We start from the raw sequence: 22,566 nt of genomic DNA, 5'->3' as shown, positions 1-22,566 counted from the left end.
AAGGTGAAACCACTTAAAACATCACCACTTGATCAAGTTGTGCCAGTGAGGTAGCATGTTAAATTACAGGTAGGCAGGTACTTAAAGGAATCAAACAATACTAATATTGCTAATTGCAGAAGTATGTGTTTTACACTCAACTTCTACAGTACCTTAAGCACATTTCCTTACTTAACCGTTATGTCGTGAACTCACAAAAACTGCAAGCAGCTCTGAGATTCTGCTGTGGTGCATGAACTACACCTGCTATGTTATGGGTGTCTGAGCAAGTTCTCATATTAGATTAAACTGCACTGAGCATACTTTAGAAGCATTGAGACATTAAACTACAACGTCCACTTTTTTAGAACCACTTTAATGGAGCCAACGTTTCAGTACAAAAAGTTAAAAAAAAAAAAAAAAAAAATTAAAACAAAGTTTAATGTGCTAAAAAAAAAAAAAAAAAGCCAACAATGTACACAAACATATTTACAATGTTGAATCTGACTAGAAGTGCAGATGATACAAATATATATATTTATCCCAACAGTTTGAAGAAAAGCCCTTTCAAGAATATTCAGTCACTCTTTTATAAAGAAAACTCTCCACATATTGTTGCTGAAACAAGAAACTAGGAAAAGCTTATTGGTGGATTTTGGTCTGTAGTTAATCAACATGTGTAAGAAAAGCAGACATTCATCAACAACTTAAAGTGCCTTCCAGTTCACGGGAGACTTTCCAGATTTCTTTAGCAGCTCATTGGCCTTTGAGAAATGCCTGCACCCAAAGAACCCACGATGAGCTGACAAAGGAGAAGGATGCACGGCCTGCAGGACGTGGTGGCGTTTCTACAAACCCCAAGTACAGAAAGTGAGATTCAATAAAACGTAGTAAGTAAAAGCATTGTTTCAAAGTGTCTTTATTAAAATAGTGTAAACTCACCCTATCAATTGCAGCTCCTTTCTTCTGAGCATATGATCCCCATAGCATGAAGACGAGGCCTTCCAGGTTGTTGCTGAGCCAATGCACCACAGCGTCTGTGAAGGTCTCCCAGCCTTTGTCTTTGTGGGAGTTAGCCTGGTGAGCTTGAACTGTCAGCACAGCATTGAGCAGTAACACACCTGACCACAGATGAAGAAGACATTAGGTTTGTCTGACAGCTCTTTTGTGTTGCAGACAGACTGGTTTTGAAAAAGTACCTTGTTTGGCCCATCCAGTCAGATCTCCGTGTCCAGGGTGCTCAAAACCTTCAATGTCTGAGACCAGTTCTTTGTACATGTTCTCCAAACTGGAAACAAGATTATTCAAAGCAATGCATCAATGTATAAAACAGACTTATTAGTGCTGGCTGATTTGGAACTTAAAAGACTAGTTCAAAGCATGGACTGTAAAAACAATGGACGTAACCACCTTGGACATCACCCACTGGATTGTGGACCCCCATCTTAAAGCCTAGAATTTGGCATCATGACTGTCTTACCATTTTGGGGTTTTTTTGGGGACCAGAATTGATGAGATGTGACTATATTTAAAAGAGTGTGTAGCCGGGAAGGAATCCCCCAGGGTCCAACTACAGCACCTCATGCACTGCCGCCATTTATCAATAATAACTACAAAATGTCAATCATTTAAAATATGAACATCATGCTGTATTGAAGAAGACATGAAACTACTGATAGAGGCCATCAACTCATTAGGAAAGTGTTTACTGAGGTAATAAATCAAGTAAAGCAGGGCCATTTTGTAATAGATTTATATACAAGCACACTTCTTTTTTCAGTGGGAGGGATAGTCCCCTGCTGGCCATTAAAGAAAGTGCAAGTTTAACACTTTTACATTAGCTTCACTTTTCAGACCCAGAGCTTCCTGTTTGGTTCACAGTTAAGGAGCATGCTGTCATGTTTAGTTTACCTGGGTGGGGGACGCACTGGTCTTTTGACACTGAAGCACAATCCATGTGCTTGGTTAGGACCATGATACGGATCCTGGCCAAGAATCACCACTTTGACCTGCAGTTGGAGAGACAGAAAAGGATCTTACAGTGAGGCAACTGAAACAAGCACAGCTGAGAGTCAAAGAGCTCATTTGTTAGTTAACTGAAAATGATCAGCGTTTATATTGGTAAGCAATTCAAGACATTTTCCCAGATAAAATGCTTCTTAATAGTAAGGATTTACTACTTTTCTCATGTGATAATAAACATACTGTTATAGTTCTTCATGACCAGGTGACTCCACATCCATAGGCTTGTCTTTAGCTCCAAGAGTGTTACTTTATTACACACACTTGTAACATGCATTACATGCACTCTGGTAGAACGGGAACTAGACTCATCCAAACTTGTATTACTGCGCCTACACATCACTAACATCATCATGACAGTATAAGTGTGTGGCACTATATATTAGAGAGAAAACAAGATGTCACCTTGGATTACAGGAAAATTGTCACAATTTTCTGACATTTTAAGGACCAGTTAATCAAGAATAGTCTGCAGATCAACCAATAATGAAAATACATGATGTAATTGCAATATAATTAAAATGTCTTAATAGTTTAGACTGAAGGTAGAAACTTTGTAGCTGATTTTTTTTAGCTTGTTTTCAGGTTTTTAATTAAGTTCCCTTTAATTTTCTAAGATCCATCCTCTACTCCTACCAGAGACTGTAGGATTGTTGCCTGTTCACCACATTAGAGGCCACAGTTGTCAAGATAAAGAGGGTTTTTTGAGTGGGAAAGAAAAAAAAACATAAAATTCAGTGTTTTTATCCGTCTCTTTGCAGATCTACAACAGCCATTTTAAATGATAAAACGGTTATCATACAGCTGACCAGAATATTTTACATTTTGAAAGCGGTGTTGTTGTGACTTACATCTTTGACGTCACACATCTGACTCCAGGTGAAGACATGTTCAGCAGGTGGGTAGACTGTGTGGCGTTTCCGCTCTGCAGCAACAAAATCCATCAGCTGTAGAAAAAGTTAACGTCATTAAACAACTCAAAACAAACACAAGTGAAACCTCGTGCAGTTTGACGGCTCGTCCTCTCACCGTTTTGAAATACGGCTTTCCAAACTCAGCGGACAGTCCTTTTCTCCAGCTCTCCCCGAAACCAGGAGGTGTCTGAGCGGAAGCGAGCCTCTCCAGCGCGGCTCTCTTGTTACTGGCGATCCTGTCCAGCTGCTCCGGGGACAGAGGAGCAGCTCTGCGCGGCTCTGGCTCCACCGCCGAGGACTTCTGCTTCTTCTGCACAATTTTAGTGTATTGAGCAAAATACAAAACAGGTGAGAAGTGCGCAACTGAGGGTGAAACTGGCTTCAGAAAGCGTGGACAGCGTAGTAGAAACATTGTCGTGCTATGGTGGCGGTGTGCAACACTTTCTACAACAAACACGAACACTGTGTGGCTGTGAACGCAGCTTGGATTTTGCTGAGCGCGTCGCGGGAAACGACAAATTACTGTGTTTTAGATTCTTTTAAAAGCACACAGTGAGTTGTAATTAAATATACACACACACAACCCTGGCTTTTAACTGGGTAGACATGAGACTAATATTAGCTGAAACTGAAGGAAATAACGCTTACCGGGTCTTTGGCATCCTCCTCTGATTCATTTAACTCCGCAGAAATCCTCTTTTTCGAGACAGGCGAAAAAAACGAGTTAATAGTTTTCTGTCCAATCATTTTTTTAAAAACACCTTGTCGGTTCACTAATTAAGTCCAGTAAATTGCTGAAATGTAAGAGCTGAACAGCGGTGTGCTCTTAGGAAAACGCAAAACTCATGATATTTCGCGCCGAGACAAAGTGACGAAAGCAAGTTATGATAATGAGCTGAGAGCTGTTCAAGACACACCGTGCTCCTAGATGTTTTCTATACTCTGCAGCACCTAGCTTTCATCTGTAAGACACATTTTGCTGTAGGAATAGGACATTTTTTGAAGTGTTTTTGTCGAGGTATTTGTTGTTTACACAGTTTTGAGGAGTTAAAACTATTTGTCAACTACTTTGCTAACCAATTAATCAATTAAGACATTTTTCAAGCGAAAAATAGCTACCGAAAATATGGTTTCAGATTCTCAAATGTGAAGGTTTGTTTATCTTTTATGATAGTAAAATGAATATTTTTGCATTTTGAACTTTTGATTGTACAAATAAGCTATTTGACTGTATAACTTTGGGCTCAAGGGGCATGCAGCCTGTGTGCATTTTAGATACTCTAACATGTTATAGACTAAACAACTGATCAGTTAATTGAGAAAGTGTTCAGCACATTAACTATGTTAATTACAATGTATATTGATGTTTGTTACTTCTTTGTATTCAGGTCTTTAAAATCCCTCAAATTAAGTGGGGCAGACAACAGATTACTTGGTGCAATGGAAACGTTTGTGAATAAACAATCTTGCACTGATAATGCTTCAACAAGAAGTCAGAAGAAGATCAAACTGGAGAACAATGAGAGGATAAAGCAGGAAGATGCTGAGGAAGATGAGGATGAAGCTTCAGCAGAGTTCTCCCATCCTGTCCCCTGGCAAAAAATAGAGGCAGAGGGACTGGACTGTGACTACGCTTTGCTCTTCTCCAAGACGGAAGCAGACCACTTTTTCAAACTACTGGAAGAGGAAGTGGTGTACTCAACAGGTACACATCCTTTCTTTTCTGGAAAGTTATGATGAGAAGCAGTAATGTGGTTGAGTGATCCAGGCTGTTTTTGTTCCAGGTGAAGAAGCAAAGGTCCAGGTGTTTGGAAAGGTGTACAATATACCGAGGAAGCAGGCAACGTATGGAGATGCAGGTCTAACCTACACTTATTCTGGGGTGACACGTTCAGCCTGCCCATGGACCCCAACCTTGGAATACATTCGGGATGCTGTCACAAAAACAACAGGACAGACATTCAACTTTGTCTTGATCAACAGGTTAGAAATGACTGAACTTGAGCTACAGAGTTCAGTTTGACATTGTCCTCCATGCTGAAGGTGTTCTTCTCTCCACCAGGTACAAAGATGGGCAGGATCACATGGGTGAACATCGTGATGATGAGAAGGAGCTGGACCCCCTCTGTCCCATCGCTTCCGTCTCTCTCGGGGCAGCACGAGACTTCATCTTCCGACACAGGGATGCTCGGGGCAAACAGAGCTGCCGACAGATTGAACCCGTGAAGCTGGAGCTCGCTCCTGGAAGCCTGCTCCTCATGAACCAACCCACCAACACATACTGGTATCACAGCCTTCCAGTTCGAAAGAAGGTCCTCCAGCCTCGCATCAACCTCACCTTTAGGCGCATCCTACTGAACTGCAAAAAAAAGAGCTAGCCATGGCCAGATGTAGATTATAAACCTGGCCAATGGGGCCAAGACACTTCTGACCACGTTGACCTGAATTTAGTTAAATTTTTTGTTAATGTAAAGAATAAATAAAAAAGTCTGAGTAACTAAATGAGAAGCATGGTGAAATAAATAAAGACCGTAGATGGGGACTCTGGACAAAAAGCATATGGATTGAAATGCCCAACAAGTTCAACCTTAAATACCACTTAAGCTAAACTATCATCGGATTAAGTTTTGTATAAGAGTTTGAGAAAATTTTGAAGGAAGAATTTAAAGTATGCTTTGACCTCTTTGGCTGAACACCATGTAGGCTAGTTTTAGCTGCATGTGTTACTCTGGAATGAACTGCACATGTGGCCTATTCATTGAAAGACACTCTCTATAACCACAAGTCTAACTCTAATGTGCATATAGCAGGCTCCCTTTAAGAAAAAACCCTCTAAAAGTGCATGTTTGTTTTTATCTTTTTAATATCTGAAAACAATCACCTTTACAGATTGCACACAAATACACACAATCTGACATGAATATACATTAGTGCAAATTGCAAAATTAACAAAGGGTTTTGCACAAGGCCCTTTCTCAATTTGACTTCGCTTGTTTGGTAGGAGCAAAATGGTAGTCATCAGTAACACAGAATTAAAAATAATGAGGATAACTTGCCCAAAAACCTGCAGTCATACTCTGGCTTGTGGATATTTTATCCATTAAACCACACCCTGCAGAAATCTTGACACCATACCAAACAGCTTTAATGCATCACATTTTATCTCATGTTCACAAATCTGGAGCATTAAAAGACAACATGGCACTTTAATCTCAACTGTGCAGCTGTGCAAATCTTGACAGTCTAAGGATCATTATTGGAAACAGAAAAATATCAAATTCAATAGCTTATGAACAATGTCGATTGAAACCTAATTTTGAATAGTTTACATACACTTCTGGGAATTATTAGGCAAGTTAGATTCGATTAGACAACAGAGAACCAGAATTGAAGAAAATTCTACTTATTTGATTTTTCATAATGTGCAACAACTGCTAAGTAACATCTCCAAAATGTCATAATAAACCATTATCTGTCTGTTTGTGTGTCTGTAAAGTACAGGTGTTGGACAAAAGAAGTTAAATAACAGGAACACCTTAAAGTACACTGCATTCAAACACTACAGCATGAAAATGCCACAGAATTGACAGCATTAACAAAGCTGAACATGTAAAGCTTCATACATGTACAAGTTATTGCAGGGCTATTAACTTGGAATGCACTATATTATCAGGTTTTCCTGTTTTTTTGTCTGGTGGAAGCCAAAATGTTCAGTGACAGACATTTTCACATAACTGTAAAAAGAAAGGTTACTTGATCAACAACATTTGACTGAAGATCCTGCATGTCCGAAGTCTTTGGGATTAAGAGCCTCCTGCTCTGCATCAGAACAGCAAACTTGTCCACTCATGGATTTCCTATCATAGCATGACCTTCACTATGTTGCTATGATCCATGATGCATTATTATCACTACTGTACCTGTATCTAGTGTGACTTTCCCTTCTGGTTTCAGTGTCACAAAGTCATGATCCATCACATTGTAACTGGCACATAGGTACAGCTGTGACCGTGTGACTGGAAAGGCAGACAAACAGTCAGGCTGTTGAATTGCGAGGTCCTGGTTACTCCTCTGACCGAAGAGCGAGGTTCAGTCTTCGGACTCTTTCGTAGAAGAGCATATAAGCGTTGGAAGACAACACCTCGTGGAGGCTAGCTTTGCGTACAGAATCATCAGACACCCAAAGCCACTGGGAGCTAAATGGTGAAGAACTGCGAGGTGAGGGAGGGCTGCGCCGGTACGTTACGAAATGTCCTGAGTGCATGTCACCATGGTGAACCAGCACAGCCGTGAGTTGGAAAAGGTACTCTGTGGGGCTGAGAGGAAAGAGAGTCAGATCAGATGACATTTACAGATGCTTCCATGATGTGGTGGAGATCGGTGTCTAAACAAGTCAGATCAAAATGTTCCTTACAAGTTCAACTGGGTTGAGATCTGCTGTAGAAAGTCTTGATTTTGTGATTTACATAATCTTATCAAACAACTCAGTGACCCATCCCTGCCTCTGCACATCATTACAGGTAGGACAAATAATACAACAAGGTATGTTGGAATTTGTTATAAATATGTTAGATCCAATAGTATACCAGTCTTGCAAAATGGTACCAAACAACATTGTTTTTAATAACTCTGGCTATTTACAAAGAAATGTCATATTTTGAATTGCACAGAACATTTGATTTAGAAGACAACAGTGTCTCATTTCTTTTCTTCAGATATTTTAACATGAACTGTTCTGCTTTTCGTACTCGACTATTTACATTTTGCTTTCCTCTACAGTTGCACAGATATTGTGATGTTTCTGCTAAAATATACAGAATCACCTGTACCCCTGATACTGTTTACATGAGATATTTACTGCTATGGTATTGTGCACAATGATTTAAGCTAGGATTCTAGCCATAACACTGAAGGGCATAAAGGACCAAGATTTGTGTAAGATTTAGTGGCACCTAGCGGTGAGATTGAAAATTACTACAAAATTAATACCCGCCAGCCCCCCCCATCCAAGCATTAAGAGCCTATGGTGGCTGCTAAACTCGCAAAAAACACAATAGGCCTTCTCTAGAGCTAGTGTTTGGTTTATTTGTTCTAGGCTACTGTAGAAACATGGCGGTGCAATATGGTGGTGTCTGTGGAAGAGGACCCACTCCCTCTGTAGATATAAAGGGGCTCATTCAAAAGGTAACAAAACACAGCAACTCTGGTTTATTTTCAGGTAATTATACACTAATTAATTTCATTAGGATTATTTAATGACACTTATACTTATACTGAACATTACATTCAATTTCTGCCAAGTCCGTTCCACTATATGCCACTATGTTTTAGACACTGCACCTTTTATATGCCTGACTTCTTGTATTGTGGCACTTTGATAAACTGTGGTTGTAATAGTTTACCTGTAGTCATATGTGAGGCTGAGCTGCTGGTTCACAGCAGAAGGATGGAGAAAAACTGACGAACAGCTTCCATTGGAAAGAGGTTTGTTGTTGTTATGATGCTCTGCATCTGTAAATTAAAATATAACACCCTGATGATGAACGAGTAGATACAAACATGATGATGATATTATTACAGAGTCAACAGATCCAGCATACCAGTGCCATTAGCAGTATGCTTGTCAATGGAGTCATCTGATTTTTCTGCTTTTAGGGGCTTTGGAGCACATTTGATCCGCTGACTCCTCTGGGTGGAAGCGTTGTGTTTGTAGTGGTCCATTGATAGATACTCTGTAAACTGCACATGCTCCTGTCTTTTAATGGGAGTTCCTTCACTAGACCATGTCAGTCTTTGTAAATGGATGCAGAGACACTGAGGGAGCTGGCAGACAGAGGAAAGAGACAATTATGTTAAATGACCACAACAGTACAGTTTAGAATATCCGTTATTCATAATTGAGATGTTTTCTTTGATTTTAATGACACAAACATTTTTGTCCATCTAATTTGGATGGCAGAAAGGTTTAGAAGTCAATGTACAGATTTTAATGACTAGTGATTATCATCTACGAACATTAGATACGAGTAACATGATACATATAAATGACATTTACCTTTCCCAGTTTAAGCTGTTTAACAAATGTTGTTCTCTGGCTTTCCAGAACCTGCCCATTGGCTGTGGTCCCTTGTTGAAGCTGAGCAGAAATTGTGAGAAAATGATATACCCTGCATTTAGTTTGCCATGACTGATGTTTGTCTTTGGTTTTCAGTCAACTACAAATTTAAGAAAAATGACTAATGATGGCGTACCTTGGTGCAGTTTTCACACTCTACTTCTTTGATGGTTTCTGAGGATATGAAATGTTGTAGACACTGATCTAGAGAAATCGGCCGACCCTGAGGACAAATACCCATCAGATTAAACAGTACAACAAAATGTATATTAAGTTGGTCTACTGTGATAACTGGACTTAAGTTAATATTAGAATAATGGTATTGACAATTCTGCTTACCCATTGAGGTAAAGGGATGGACAGGGAAAGACTCTCAAAGGAGTCATACCGTACTGGACTCTTTAAAAAAAGCAAAGCAAAAGCATGAATTACATCAAAAACCCCCACAAATTCACTTGTTTTTCACTTCCGCAGCTTTATCAAACTTACTTGTTGTTCACAGCGCTTGCATGACATGTTGCTCGTTAAACGACCATGAAAAGGATGCTGGAACTTCCATGGACATGGTATTGGATGAAGAGGAGCTGCAAAACAAAAAATAATCTTGTAAATGTACTTCTTTGTGACCTGATGGTGTAATGATCCTGATGTCTTGGACTCCTTACCTCGACTTCTGCAAGTCATAGTTTTCTCATCTTGATCAGGAAGACTCTGGTATAACATACACAAAAGAATAATAAACAGGTGCACAGTAATTGTGATTTGGGTCACATATTAAAAAAGGTGCATTAAGCAGAATTTGTCTCACCAGAAAACACATGCAGTCCACCTCTTCTCAAACACTTTTTTTTACTTAACTTACATTCACTTATCACCAGAGACAGACATGCTACTATCAAACAAGGCCATTGCTATATCTACTAGGTGATAAGTTTAATCCTTTTCATCATGGGTCTGTGTACAGGACTGTGGACATGTCTTATCTCTTTCTTCAGATCTTAACATTTATTTTAAGAAAATTGTTCTGTAGCTCATACCGGAGGCACTGACATGCTAGAGAGATCTGTTTGCAGATTAAGTGCCTAAGCAAATAGATAATAATTTACCTCGAGCGACTGCATGTCAAACAAATGAGTGACTTTGGGTTGGCGATCCCGCTCCTCCTCCAGAGAAGATGTAAGGACATGAAAAAGTTCATGGGCATCCTAAGAAGAGAAAAACAACACAAATAGACATTTGTTAAGATGTATGTAAACACTGCACCATTCATTCTATGTACACATACAAATTACCACAGTGCTATTAACCAACCTGCTCCTCAAATGAACTGATGTGCCACCGGTAGAGTCTGAGAACATCCAGCAGACATCCAGCATCAAGTATATCTTCCTCCCCAGGCTCATCACTGGACAGAGCTATCAGTGCATTTACAAAAACAACATACATGTCAAGAATATGGATGAACATTGGGGTTCACCTGAGCTCTACTGACTCACTGATTGTTGTCTTTACCTTTGAGAAGCTGAAGTAGTGTTGTGGACAGCTGGTTGTCTTTACATGACTGGATGGGAGGTGAACCTGAAAACTTCTCAAGCCACCTGATGAAGGACGGACATGCTGCCAAGCCCTGAAGCAAGGAGTTCAGGAAGCAGGTGTTGCCCAAGTTCAACAGACCAGGAACCATACCTGCAGGGAAACACAGGCCACAGTTAAGCTGTTTTTATAACCGTACTGTACATATAATCTGTCTAATAGACTGTTATACTGATTCTCACCTCTCTTTCTCTTCTTTCGCTCTGTAATCGGGCCCCACAAAACGTATACACCAGCTGCAATGGCAGCAGCTATTCCACCAATGACACCCCAGTTTTTTATCATCTTGTTTCTGTAAAGAGAAGATTATGTTAATGAATCACCAGGCTTCAGCCTGAGAGGAGTGGGAAAAGACAGACAGAGAAAGAATGGAGAGGGATAAAGTTATGAAGGTCACAGGTGAGTATACACATACATACTATATATCACTCCTGTTGATAATTTAAAAGTCAGTAGTTCAATTTTTGTTGGAGGAATCTGGCTAATGTTGACACATTCAATTCTTACATTTTTTTTAATTTCTCTCACTGTCAAACAGACATTATCTGGGGTTACAAGATCTGTACAACAAAAGGTTTCCCAGACAGCAAAGTCCATCCTGTGTGGCAGTTCCCAACCCCTGCAGCCTCTGAGAGATTAAGATACTGCCTTCCGGCTCCAATTAAGTGTCCTTTAGCCAAAACCCAACTCCCTGTTGGCAGTCCAAAACAGATTCGGTCATCCCCAGTACATCACCTCACCTTTTGACGACCACGACTCCTAAGTCACAGAGAAATCTAGGTGTTACGTTTGACTCTCTCCTGACTTTTAATGATCAGTTAAGACATCTATGCAACATCTCTAAAGTATGTCTGTCTCTCTAACCCTGTCAGATGCAGAGACACTTGTCCATGTCTTGATCTCCTCAAGACCGGACTGCTGCAATACGATCTTCACAGGGATCCTGGCAGGAGCATTCAGAAGCTCCAGTACATTCAGAACAGTGTTGCCAGGATCCTGACGAGGGAGCAAAAACACAGACACAAATCCTGTTTTCACTGCACTTGGCCCTCTTGTCTTCTTCAGGATTGACTACAAAGTCCTGTTACTCACACACAAATCAATCAATGGAGATGCGCCTTCCTACTTACAGGGACTGATCACATCACAAACCTCCACCCGCATCCTAAGATCTGTCAGTAGCCTTCCCAACCATCTTTTAAACAGGCCTAAAAAACCTTTGTGTGTTTTTTATGCTGTAGCTGCGAATGAAAAGTGCAGTACACATTAAATGCATTATCATTATTAATTATTACTTATAATACACCTTATACCCTCTTCCTTTCTCTCAACTTAACTCTTTGAGGCAAAGACGACTTGAGCCCATGTACACAGTCAGAGTTTGTGTAAGAGCTCAACCTGGATTTTTGGAGCCAATGCTGATACAGTTATTAGAGACTAAAAAAATCTGATATTGATACACTGGCCGATAATCTTATATGTACAGAATATGTACATAAACACACATTTTTTTGTAATGGTCCCTCAAATGTAGTTACCAATGGAGGCTGTGATATTTACCAATTTAACAGTAAACTTTGCTGTAAAAAACAAGCATCTGTACATATCAACTTATGTAAATGTATCAGTTAAGAAAAAGGATCAAACACACAGAAAACGTGCCTTATATAAATTTACATAATAAAAAAAATATCGGACAACATAAAGGCAGATGCCGATATATCTGTGAGAGGCCAAAATCGACCGATAATATCAACTGACTAATATATCAGTCAGGCTCTAGTTTGCATGTAATGTTCACATTTGATATCAGTGACAGTAGACTGAACATTACCAACACTTCTCAGTATGACAGTACAACTCCAATTACAACCTCCAAAATAAGCTTAGAGTGAGTCAACACACACTGAACATTATAACATTCACGACAGCAGGATTTATGTACCATTTGTTATGACTGCATACCTCCACACATGAAAACGGACTTACTGTAAACTAAATACATTAATAATGTGATTAGTCAACCTTTGAGCTGTTTATCTGCGTTGAGGACAGAACAGGACGTAACTTCAAATCAAGTAAAGCCTCTTCCACTTCAGCCTGGTCTGCTAGTGTCCCACTTTTCAAGCTCGAAATGTTAGTAATTAGGTTAGTTACGTTATTTTCCAGCTTCTGTGCGACATGATCTGAGTGAACAGCCGCCTCCACCTGACCGATGATAGGAGAGCATGGAGGAGGCTAGCTTTAGCACCCGAGCTAACTTACCGACAACACAGAGGTTACGCTTCCCCCGGCGGACTATGTCGCCTCCATACCGACGTACAAGAGCTGTTTTCTTGAAATATATTCAACATGTCTTTACGTTAAGTGTCTCCGCAGTTTTTAAGCTGTAAATTAAACCGAACTCCGTGTTTGTCTGTCTCAACTGCGCATGTTTACTCTTCTTTGTATCAGACGTCATGACCCGTTTCACTCCGGGCCAAGTGAAACACAAATGAGCTTTAGTAGTTGTTTTTACCTGACTACGGGTCCGGTGCCAAGAAACTCCCCAACGAGCTTATCGGAGCTCTCTGGTCTGCACCACAACATCCTGCTTTCATTACGGAACCTCCGTCTTTGATGGCATGTTGCACCACGGACTGGCTGAGGGGCGCACTAGTGTGTTCAAGGTTAAAGCTCCGACCAGCAAATTGTCTGTTGCGCACATTTTTGAAGTCCTGACTCATTTTCAGTTGGAGTTCAACTTTCTCACGCAAATTAAAACACTTTAAAATTATATTCATCTTGGGTTTGTTTTCATACAAGAAATCGTGTACAAACTGTTGATAGATTTATTATTAATATACAGAAATTCTGTCTGGATTCCTAATTTTCATCATTCTTAAAGATCCTCTCCATCAAATAAGTTATATTATCTAAAATTACATCTACTCCTTCTCCCTCTATAAAAGATAAATAATATATGCAAATATTTTTCATTTGTAAAGTTTAACTGCTGGACACAAGGTGTCTCCTTCATTGTAAAGTTCATTCTCAGTGTTTGTGCACTTGATGCTTCAAGTTTCCACTTCACATTTGTGTAAATTGAAGATTGGACTATGATTGGCTTTTTTAATACTTGTAATCTGCAAGGTAATCAAGGAACTAAACATATAATACTATGAAACAAGCCTTAAATTTGTATAGCCATGCCCACAGATATAAAGGCTTTTCTTTTACCATCAACCACCTTAAAAATATATTGTCTCACCAGCCGTTGCACTGTTGTGTGAAGAACATTTAGTTTCAGGATTCCTGATATTTCCCTAGGATATTCTGGCTGCAGGAATATTACCAACTCAATGGCTTGTCTGTTAGGACAAATCAGTAAAGGCAGGAATTCCAGTCGAATCATTTATAAAGGAATAGCTGAACTGCTTAATAGAAGAAAAAGTTTAACAGAGGATATTATCTAGACATCATAATTCGTAATTTTAATAATTATTAATCCAATAAAAGTAATTTGACTTCAAACACACTTACTTTGTAAACCTAGAAAAGTAGAAAAAATGTTCTCACAACTTAAACCTTAAAATTAGTAAATAGGCTAATTCATAGTAAGCTTTTAAAGCAAAGGAAAGCAGAAACATGTGGTTACACTATTTCAATGAAACAATCAGAGAAGTTAAGAGGAGAAATGAAGGTTATGAAATTGCAACCATCTCTTCATATGAAGCAAATCATCTCTGTCCGTCTAATTGTATGTTTGCCCTTTGCATGTCTTGAGAACCATTCATTTGATCTACTTCTTGGCAGGTGGAAGTTTTGCACGAGTCAAGTTGTTTGGATGAGTGATTCTTGGGAAATATATAAGAATACCTCTTAAACAATGTTGATTTGATTCTTCTCTGCTTGTGGAGTCAACATGGATACACTTACAGCATCATTCTTCCACATTGTAGTTGGAGGAGGGAACTTATGTTCTCTTTATACATCCATGGAGGTAACATCCAAGAGGAACATGGGTGAATTATAGAGTCTTCTGATAGTCTGTGTTTAGGGGCCTGTTACTGGTAGTGTACTAGTTTACTGCTAGTGTTTGTGTTTGTTTGCATGGATGTTTCTGTTTATAAGCACAATTTTGCTGTTTATTCTGTTTTTATGTAAAGCACTTTGAACTGTGTTTGCATAAAAATTGTGCCATACAAATCAAATTTGAATTAAACGGATTTTTTTTTTACAATGCAAACGGAATTGATCATCCAAAATCAGGTCATGGGTGACTTACAGGACAAGCAGGATGTGACCCGAGGTGTTAATAAATGATATGACAATTTCAAAGGTCATGTTGACATGATCCGAGCCCAGCTGTGAGGGCACTTGGTTTGCTTCCACTACAATGATGTCCCATTTCGCCTCTTGCTCTCTGACTATCTGTTGTGGTGATGAACCATGTGCTGTTGGACAGTGATCAGCGGACAGATCCTCTTGATCCTCATCCTATCTCCTCTTCTCTCTATTGGTGTGTGTGTGTGTGTGTGTGGGCGTGTGCGTGCGTGCGTGTGTGTGTGTGTGTGTGTTTGTCGTGCTGTGACTCGGCTTCTCATTGGCTGTCAGCGGACACCCGGAGCGGGTCGCTCTCCTCGGTGCTGAAATCGCTGCTGCTCGTCGTGATAATGTAAACGGAGATGAGGCCAAACACAGAGCGGGCCAATAAACACCAAAATGGACGATGATCTGTTCCAACTGAGACAGCTGCCGTGAGTAGACGACCATGTGCACATTTGTATGTTTTTATGGAGTCGGTCTTCCACCTCGGCAGCATGTTTGGCTGACGCGTCGCCCTTTGACAGCTCGCTCTGCCCACCGTGTTTGTTTGCTCAGTTCGCTGGTTCACAAATAGCATGTATCCTTTAAAAAGCAGCACTGTCATTAGCAGTATATGTCATATTAGATTATATGGAGATGTTCATAGTTTAAGGCGTTTGAAAAAAAAAAACCCATACATAGGCTATAGCATTGTGAAGGTTGTACAGTTTGTTTACAGTCATAGCATTTTAACCTGAAGACCAATTTGATTTGATTTATTCATAAGAAGCGGATTTGTTGTGAATGACATGATGATACGTTCCCCGTCTTAATTTGTTATTGTGCTTTCTGTCATGACTCAGGACCTAATGCTGGCTTATTTAACCCTGCTGTATATACATTAAGCTAAAGGCTGGCCCATACTGGTGTAGCCTGGCCTTCATAAAGAATGCTCCTCAAAGACAGACAATAACATAATGTTTCTTTACAAATGAAATGGATAATCAATCAAACCATACAAATTATAACAAATCTATTCCAGTTGGGACAAAAGAGAAGAATTGGCTGGACTAACAGGGATTTTTTTTACTGTATTAGTGGATAATTGCATATTAACTTTAATGTATTTAACACTAATGGAAGCTTAAAACTGAATATAATAGTGGCGTACAATACAAGACACCCATTTCTGTACATCTCACCAACTCATCTGCAGCAGCACTGATGCTTCCCACTGCAAGCAGGCTATGTTATGTAATTACAGTGATTAGGACATCACTGGCGCTCAAGTTCAAGTTCTCTTATGTTGTTTCATCCTCAGTGAACCATCTATTATCTGCATGTGGGTGAAGATTACACCTTCCATCTGTAGGAAACGTGTGTATCTGTGTGTATTCAGCTGTTATAAGCTTGCCAAACAGTAGACTGCAGTATCCAGAGCTGTCAGTTGGTGTGACATGGTTCGCCCATTGGATAATTTTACCACCCATTCAAAAATCACAGCCATAAAAAGCTTGTACCACCGAGGCACCTAGCCTCCAACTCTCAGCTTTGCCTTGACACTAGACCTCTGAAACTCTTCTGACCAGACATATATATCTACTTTTCCCTGCATTACATTAGAAGACATGTAATTTTTGAAAATCATTTTTTAACTTTTTTTTTGTAGTGTTGTCCGCTTCCGTCGCACAGGTGAGAGCACACGCTCTGAGGATGACGGTGAGAATCGGGAACAGGTTGTTAGGATCCCTGAGCAGACTGATCTGGAGTCTGTGGCATTTGCTGATGGAGCTCCAGTGCCTCGAGAGTTTGCCAATCCAACTGATGGTAGAGTTTCCTGTTTCTAATCATTCCTATCAAACTCATACTTAATAGTTTTCTCTCTTCGCTATGTGAAATGATTTCAGTTATCTTTGGCTTCAAAGATTCTCACTTTTCTCAAAGATATTGTGTTTATACACAATACTGTAAATTTAGATTCACAGTTGCCTAATTTCCAATTTCCTTATATCTGGTATTTGTGTATCTATATTCATTGTTTATTATGTTTTATATTTTGTTCTGATACCTTTCTTCACTGTTTAAAACACCTTTCCTCTGTGTTTGAAAGGTGCTACAAATACATTTGCATTTCCTTACACTAACCAATTAAAATATGCATACTAGTTTTTGCATAATAATTTTAATCTTAAAAAAGCAACTTCAAAGATTCTCACACTTCTCATTCCCTCAGACACATTCATGGTAGAAGATGCCGTAGAGGCCATCGGCTTTGGGAAATTTCAATGGAAGCTATCCATCCTCACTGGTCTGTCCTGGGTGAGAACTGCACTTTATTAAAATTTCATCCACTCCAGGTACTACATCTCTGTGTGTAGTGAATACTAAACTATTGTGTGCCTCGTGGTTTCCTGTTTTTTCAGATGGCTGATGCTATGGAGATGATGATCCTCAGCATCTTAGCCCCACAGCTGCACTGTGAATGGAGACTACCAAGCCTTGAGGTGGCACTGCTTACATCGGTAATGGCTCCCTAATATCAGTAGAGAACTCTTGGCTGGCCATGCTGTATAACTGTCCTGATAGTTATAGATCAAGCGTTTAGGAATTGTTCTGAAATAAGTTCTTGTGTTGAATAATGACCACTATGTGGAAAACAATGGAGCCCGTTGTGGCTTTTGATTGTGTTGCATCATATTGATTTAAATGACTACCAAACACACAGAGACCTTGAGCCAAAGCTATATAAAGCTAAAGCTATATATTTTAATTTTGTGCATTAAAATTCTTGCAGAAATACATCATTAATTCACATTTTTCTTCCATGAATGCAGGCAGTGTTTATTGGAATGATGCTCAGCTCCTCCCTTTGGGGAAACATATCTGACAAGTACGGAAGAAAGACAGTAAGTTCTAATAAAGTCTCTGTTGTCTGTAAGATAAACATTGGATTGAGATTGTAGGTGTTCACAGTGTTGCTTTTGTATTTCTAAATGGAAGAAAGTGATTAATATCATACAAAAGTGGTGTCCCATTTATGATGTCATATAAGGAAGTACAGTATGTGAGGAGAAATTGAGTTATTCTCCTGAACAGACGTATCAGATCACCATGATTTATTTAGCAGCATTTATTTATGATTTATTTTGATCGTATGCACACACAGGGTCTGAAGATGAGCGTGTTGTGGACCATGTTCTATGGCGTGATGAGTGCTTTTGCGCCTATTTATGGCTGGATCCTCGTCCTCCGTGCACTGGTGGGCTTTGGCATTGGAGGAGCACCGCAGTCGTCAGTAACCCTCATTCATTGCTCTAAAAGCAGCACTGTAATTAATGATTTGAGTTCAAATTAACAGTGAAGTGTCTCTCTTTCTAAGGGTGACACTGTATGCTGAATTTCTACCTATGAAGTCCAGAGCTACATGTATTTTGCTGATTGAGGTATTGATTACACTATCTCATCCATCGAACCATAGTGATTATGTCACCAACACATTACAAAATGGGCAATTTTTCTCTTACATCTTGTTTTCACTTCTCTGCCTCACAGATATTTTGGGCTCTGGGCACCGTGTTTGAGGTCCTCTTAGCAATCCTGGTGATGCCCACTCTGGGCTGGCGTTGGCTGCTCGGCCTCTCTACAATTCCTCTCTTCATCTTTGCCATCCTATGTTTTGTGAGTATGAGGTTATGAGTAGGCTATTTATACATCATATACAATAAGGAAGCAACATTATCACCTGACATGTCACTTCTCTTGGGGAGTAGTGGCTGCCGGAGAGCGCTCGGTATGACGTACTGACGGGAAATCAGGAAAAAGCTCTGGCCACATTAAAGCGCATTGCCACAGAGAATAGAGCACCCATGCCACTGGGAAAACTTATTGCCGCCAAACAGGTAAAAGGATGTTTCTGAGGATTACTAATAATTCATGTATGACCTGCTGTTGTGTTGTCATTCTCATTTTTTTATTTTTGTTTTTGAATCAGGAAGATCGAGGGAAGATTCGAGACTTATTTTCATCCCACCTTCGCTGGACTACAATTCTGCTGTGGTTCATTTGGTGAGTACCAGTCACTTCCTCATCCATTACTCACTGACTTTCTTTTCTTATTCTCAAAAACTTTCTCCATATGCACAGGCGTATTGATCAGCTGAGTCTCTGTCTCCTCAGGTTTGCGAACGCCTTCTCCTACTATGGATTGGTGCTGCTCACCACAGAGCTGTTTCAGGAGGGAGGTGCATGTGGAAGTGAGTCACTGCTCCAACAAACATCAACAGAGGCCCTCACACGCTCAAGGGCACACACAACTTTTTATCTTGGTTCACATATAAAAGAAAGATTGTAGTTCTGTGACTAAATGTGAGAGTGATATAGTCTACATTTGTAGAAAGTAGAAACGGGAGAAGTAAACTATGTATTTGTGTGTGATTGACTACATTAATGATATCTTACTGGTACACTTAATGGAAGTGAGCTATGGTTAATGTTATTAGTCACACGTGTGACTTCTTTCCTCTACAACTCAAAATATATGATGTGAAAAAAGGTACATTACATATATTATATACACATTAAGTTGTTTTTTTTTTGCACAAATTTGGTTATACAGACTGTACAGACTTGGAAAAGCAACATCACAGACACAGCAGACTGAAACAATGCTGGGTGTGTACTAACTTGTTTATCTGTTGTTTTATATCTCCCTCTAGTGTCCAAAGGTAATAAGATGGAGCTCCGGTGCAACTTGGAGTGTAAATATCTGAACTCTGATGACTATAAAGATCTGTTGTGGACAACCTTATCTGAATTCCCAGGTACACCTTTTCAATTAAACAATAATAGTTACGGTAGTGGTTTTCACTATATTTCAATTATATTTAATGGATTATTAAATATTCATACATGGTTTAGTTCTCTGAAAGTATGCAGTGAAATATGAAAGTATTAAGTATTAATGAAGTGGTAATAACTACACTGAATGCTTTTTTCTTTGTATTCAATATCAATCCTCCTAATTTCTGGGTAAATGCTTATTAGTTAATGCAACAATTGCCATGTTATAATTATTTTACCTGTCACTACATTATTTTCAGTTTATTTCAAGGACAGACCATTAAAACAGAAAAATTGTCCTCTTTCTCATAGAGGACATATTGGCAAGGTGTAACTTCGGTCAAACCCATATGAAGCAGTGTCATCATTAATGTCATAAATACAGTAGATATGAGCGCAAATCAGTGTTTTTCTATCTTGCACACATGCTGTTTGTTCACTGATTTATGCTCCACAGGACTGCTGGTGACACTGTGGGCTATTGATCGATTGGGAAGAAGGAAGACCATGGCACTGTGTTTCTTTGTCTTCTCTATGTGCATCATCCCACTCTACGGTTGTGTTGGGAGGTAAAGTGGACCTTCATGGGAATGATGAAATGTGTTTTTTCTTTCGATCAGATGGCAGATCCACCATTTATCCTCTGTTACTTTTTTTGGTTCATCTGTTCCAGAACAGCCATGACTGTGTTGATATTCATTGCCAGAGCTTTCATCGCAGGAGGATTTCAGGCTGCCTACGTGTACACCCCAGAGGTAAAGTATAGACAGACAGAATGAAGTTTTGCATGTATTGTGGGAAATGCAACAAACGATAGGGCCTCCTTCATTTTTTCTGATACTCTGCAGGTGTATCCAACTGCAACCAGAGCTCTAGGTCTGGGAACAAGTAGTGGAATGGCCAGAGTCGGTGCCCTCATTACACCTTTTGTTGCACAGGTAACGCCCCTCTAGAAGTTTTCCCCTTTTAAATACTATACAAAGTGAAAAAGCGGCAATGTGATAATACTTGTTCATCCTTTGGCTTTCACCTGCAGGTTATGTTGGAGTCCTCTGTATACCTGGCTCTCTCAGTGTACTGCTGCTGCTGCCTCCTTGCTGCCGTTGCCTCCTGTGCATTGCCCATTGAGACGACGGGCCGGGCCCTGCAAGAGTCCAGCCACCGTGAGTGGGGCCAGGAGATGATGGGCCGGGCCTCCTCCCCCAGCTCAGGGCGGATCCCTAACTCCAGCTCCGGCTCCCAGGGCTGAGGACACGCCAGCTGGAGTACAACTGAGAGGTGACTGCAGTGGTGAAAAGAGGAAACGAGTGGCAGAAAAAGCTCAAGCAGCTTTCCGTGTCCATCTCCAGTCCCATCCTATGATCCCTCAGTTTAGGCACCACAGTGGCTTCAGAGAGCCAGGCAGCACAATATTTTTTACATGTTACTGTAATTATCGTCTTCAACCACCATTGCCGTCACAATTTTGCCACTGTATAACTGCACACTGGGTGAGTGTAAAGACAAAATTGCCTATAGGAGGAGGTTTGAATAAACGAATAATGGTGTGACAAGGAAGAATTTAAATACTTTAAGTAAAGTATTTGAATCCTGCTTTTCTTATGTAAGAGAAGCAAAGGAGAATAAAGAGTTACCCTCTTTAAGAGTTGAAATAGCTTCGAACAACTAACTTCTGATCAGAAAGCCTTAAAACTACCTATTCTGTCATTGAGAGACTTTCTCTTCACCTTATGAAACAGCTGCTTCAGACGTGTAGGTGCACATAAATTGCCTGTCAAAACACACGGATTACTAACTCAGTTTTATAGGAGGTGCGTTGCTGGACATCAACAGATCATTAGATTAAATCAAATCACCCTCAAGACATGAGTTGTAATAAAAGGACAAGGTGTACAGTAAGTCAGACACTTGCTGGCATTCTTTTTTCCAGTGTTTAAATGTTTTTTGTTTTAACGTGAGGTTCAACAGTATTTTTGTTGTTCCCAAAGAAATAAGGAGAAAGGCCGGTATTATTCCCGTAGTAATAACAGAAGTCAACGTATGTCTGGATCATTTGTGTTAATTGTATTTACAACAAGCAGATAAACCTGACGAAGCCATCAACCATCTAAAGCCAGCATCAATTTGCTGTTCACAGTATCAGTATCATTTTTACAGTACAAGATGAAAGCCCACAAATCCTGCATTACATTAGAAGACATGTAATTTGAAGTATTAGGTGATTAAAATGAGAATATTTTCATCAAATCACCCAAAACCTATTCAATCTATTTAGAAAGAATTAAATTATTAAAAAAAAGACGTTAACATGAGTATATGATGTTAGGATCTATAACCCATTCTGCATCTACCGCTCTACTTTAACAGACTTTGAGGCTGTGCACACATAGACACATCAAACATTTATCAGGATGTTACAGTCTGTCTCTCTGTAAATAATGTATCAATACCTGGTTTAACTGTTGTCTTTGTAACAAAGGTGATGTGGAGATGGACTTCGCCCAGTCTGATTCAGTCAGTAAACACACTGAGCAAAGTTTTGTTTAAAAATAAAAAGAGATTAACAAACACAGGTCCAACAAGCTGACTCCTACCTGCCAGTGTTTGAGATATCATGCTGCATTAAGTGTCTGTGCACAGATTCTTGTCAATGCACTGGATGTAAATGTGTATGATACTGTAGTAAATGATCTTTCAAAATGAGCAGCGGATTCATGTTATTATTGATTATCTATCAGGTATAATCATTATCAATAAGTTTCTCTACTGTTCATATTCTAGATGTCTTTCATCTTACATATACATAACACTGTTGTA

The 22,566-nt window shown here is 39.6% G+C and overlaps 4 protein-coding genes across 5 annotated transcripts; 2 read left to right on the top strand and 2 right to left on the bottom strand.

Annotated features, from left to right (window-relative positions):
• Window positions 1-452: 452 nt before the first annotated feature.
• On the bottom strand, window positions 453-3,355 carry unga (uracil DNA glycosylase a). The gene is made up of 6 exons (XM_053325687.1): window positions 3,031-3,355; window positions 2,853-2,948; window positions 1,891-1,988; window positions 1,179-1,267; window positions 922-1,100; window positions 453-827 (listed from the first exon to the last, which is right to left on the bottom strand). The coding sequence occupies exons 1-6, from the start codon at window positions 3,325-3,327 to the stop codon at window positions 687-689; spliced, it is 900 nt and encodes a 299-aa protein (XP_053181662.1). The 5' UTR covers window positions 3,328-3,355; the 3' UTR covers window positions 453-686.
• On the top strand, window positions 3,160-5,426 carry alkbh2 (alkB homolog 2, alpha-ketoglutarate dependent dioxygenase). Of its 2 annotated transcripts, XM_053325688.1 has the most exons (5): window positions 3,160-3,263; window positions 4,304-4,620; window positions 4,700-4,898; window positions 4,978-5,305; window positions 5,337-5,425. In XM_053325688.1, the coding sequence occupies exons 2-4, from the start codon at window positions 4,356-4,358 to the stop codon at window positions 5,291-5,293; spliced, it is 780 nt and encodes a 259-aa protein (XP_053181663.1). In that variant the 5' UTR covers window positions 3,160-3,263; window positions 4,304-4,355; the 3' UTR covers window positions 5,294-5,305; window positions 5,337-5,425. The 2 variants fall into 2 exon arrangements, with proteins under 2 accessions (XP_053181663.1, XP_053181664.1); XM_053325689.1 differs by having other exon boundaries at window positions 4,978-5,426.
• A 167-nt stretch (window positions 5,427-5,593) lies between these two features.
• usp30 (ubiquitin specific peptidase 30) lies at window positions 5,594-13,248 on the bottom strand. Its single transcript, XM_053325686.1, has 13 exons — window positions 13,142-13,248; window positions 10,806-10,915; window positions 10,543-10,716; window positions 10,342-10,445; window positions 10,137-10,235; window positions 9,696-9,741; window positions 9,520-9,614; window positions 9,370-9,429; window positions 9,167-9,253; window positions 8,971-9,051; window positions 8,516-8,738; window positions 8,318-8,426; window positions 5,594-7,231 (listed from the first exon to the last, which is right to left on the bottom strand). Exons 1-13 carry the CDS (start codon window positions 13,210-13,212, stop codon window positions 6,979-6,981), a joined length of 1,512 nt encoding a protein of 503 aa, XP_053181661.1. The 5' UTR covers window positions 13,213-13,248; the 3' UTR covers window positions 5,594-6,978.
• A 1,979-nt stretch (window positions 13,249-15,227) lies between these two features.
• On the top strand, window positions 15,228-21,078 carry svopa (SV2 related protein a). Its single transcript, XM_053324911.1, has 16 exons — window positions 15,228-15,362; window positions 16,580-16,737; window positions 17,144-17,229; window positions 17,334-17,432; window positions 17,745-17,816; window positions 18,077-18,201; window positions 18,290-18,353; window positions 18,463-18,588; window positions 18,681-18,809; window positions 18,902-18,975; window positions 19,087-19,163; window positions 19,626-19,730; window positions 20,207-20,318; window positions 20,423-20,504; window positions 20,598-20,687; window positions 20,786-21,078. Exons 1-16 carry the CDS (start codon window positions 15,328-15,330, stop codon window positions 20,996-20,998), a joined length of 1,647 nt encoding a protein of 548 aa, XP_053180886.1. The 5' UTR covers window positions 15,228-15,327; the 3' UTR covers window positions 20,999-21,078.
• Window positions 21,079-22,566: the final 1,488 nt, after the last annotated feature.

The sequence above is a fragment of the Scomber japonicus genome, chromosome 9 (assembly GCF_027409825.1).
Source record: "Scomber japonicus isolate fScoJap1 chromosome 9, fScoJap1.pri, whole genome shotgun sequence".
Classification (NCBI taxonomy): domain Eukaryota; kingdom Metazoa; phylum Chordata; class Actinopteri; order Scombriformes; family Scombridae; genus Scomber; species Scomber japonicus.
The sequence above is the reverse complement of the archived record's forward strand: the minus strand, read 5'-3'. Positions and strand labels throughout refer to the sequence as shown.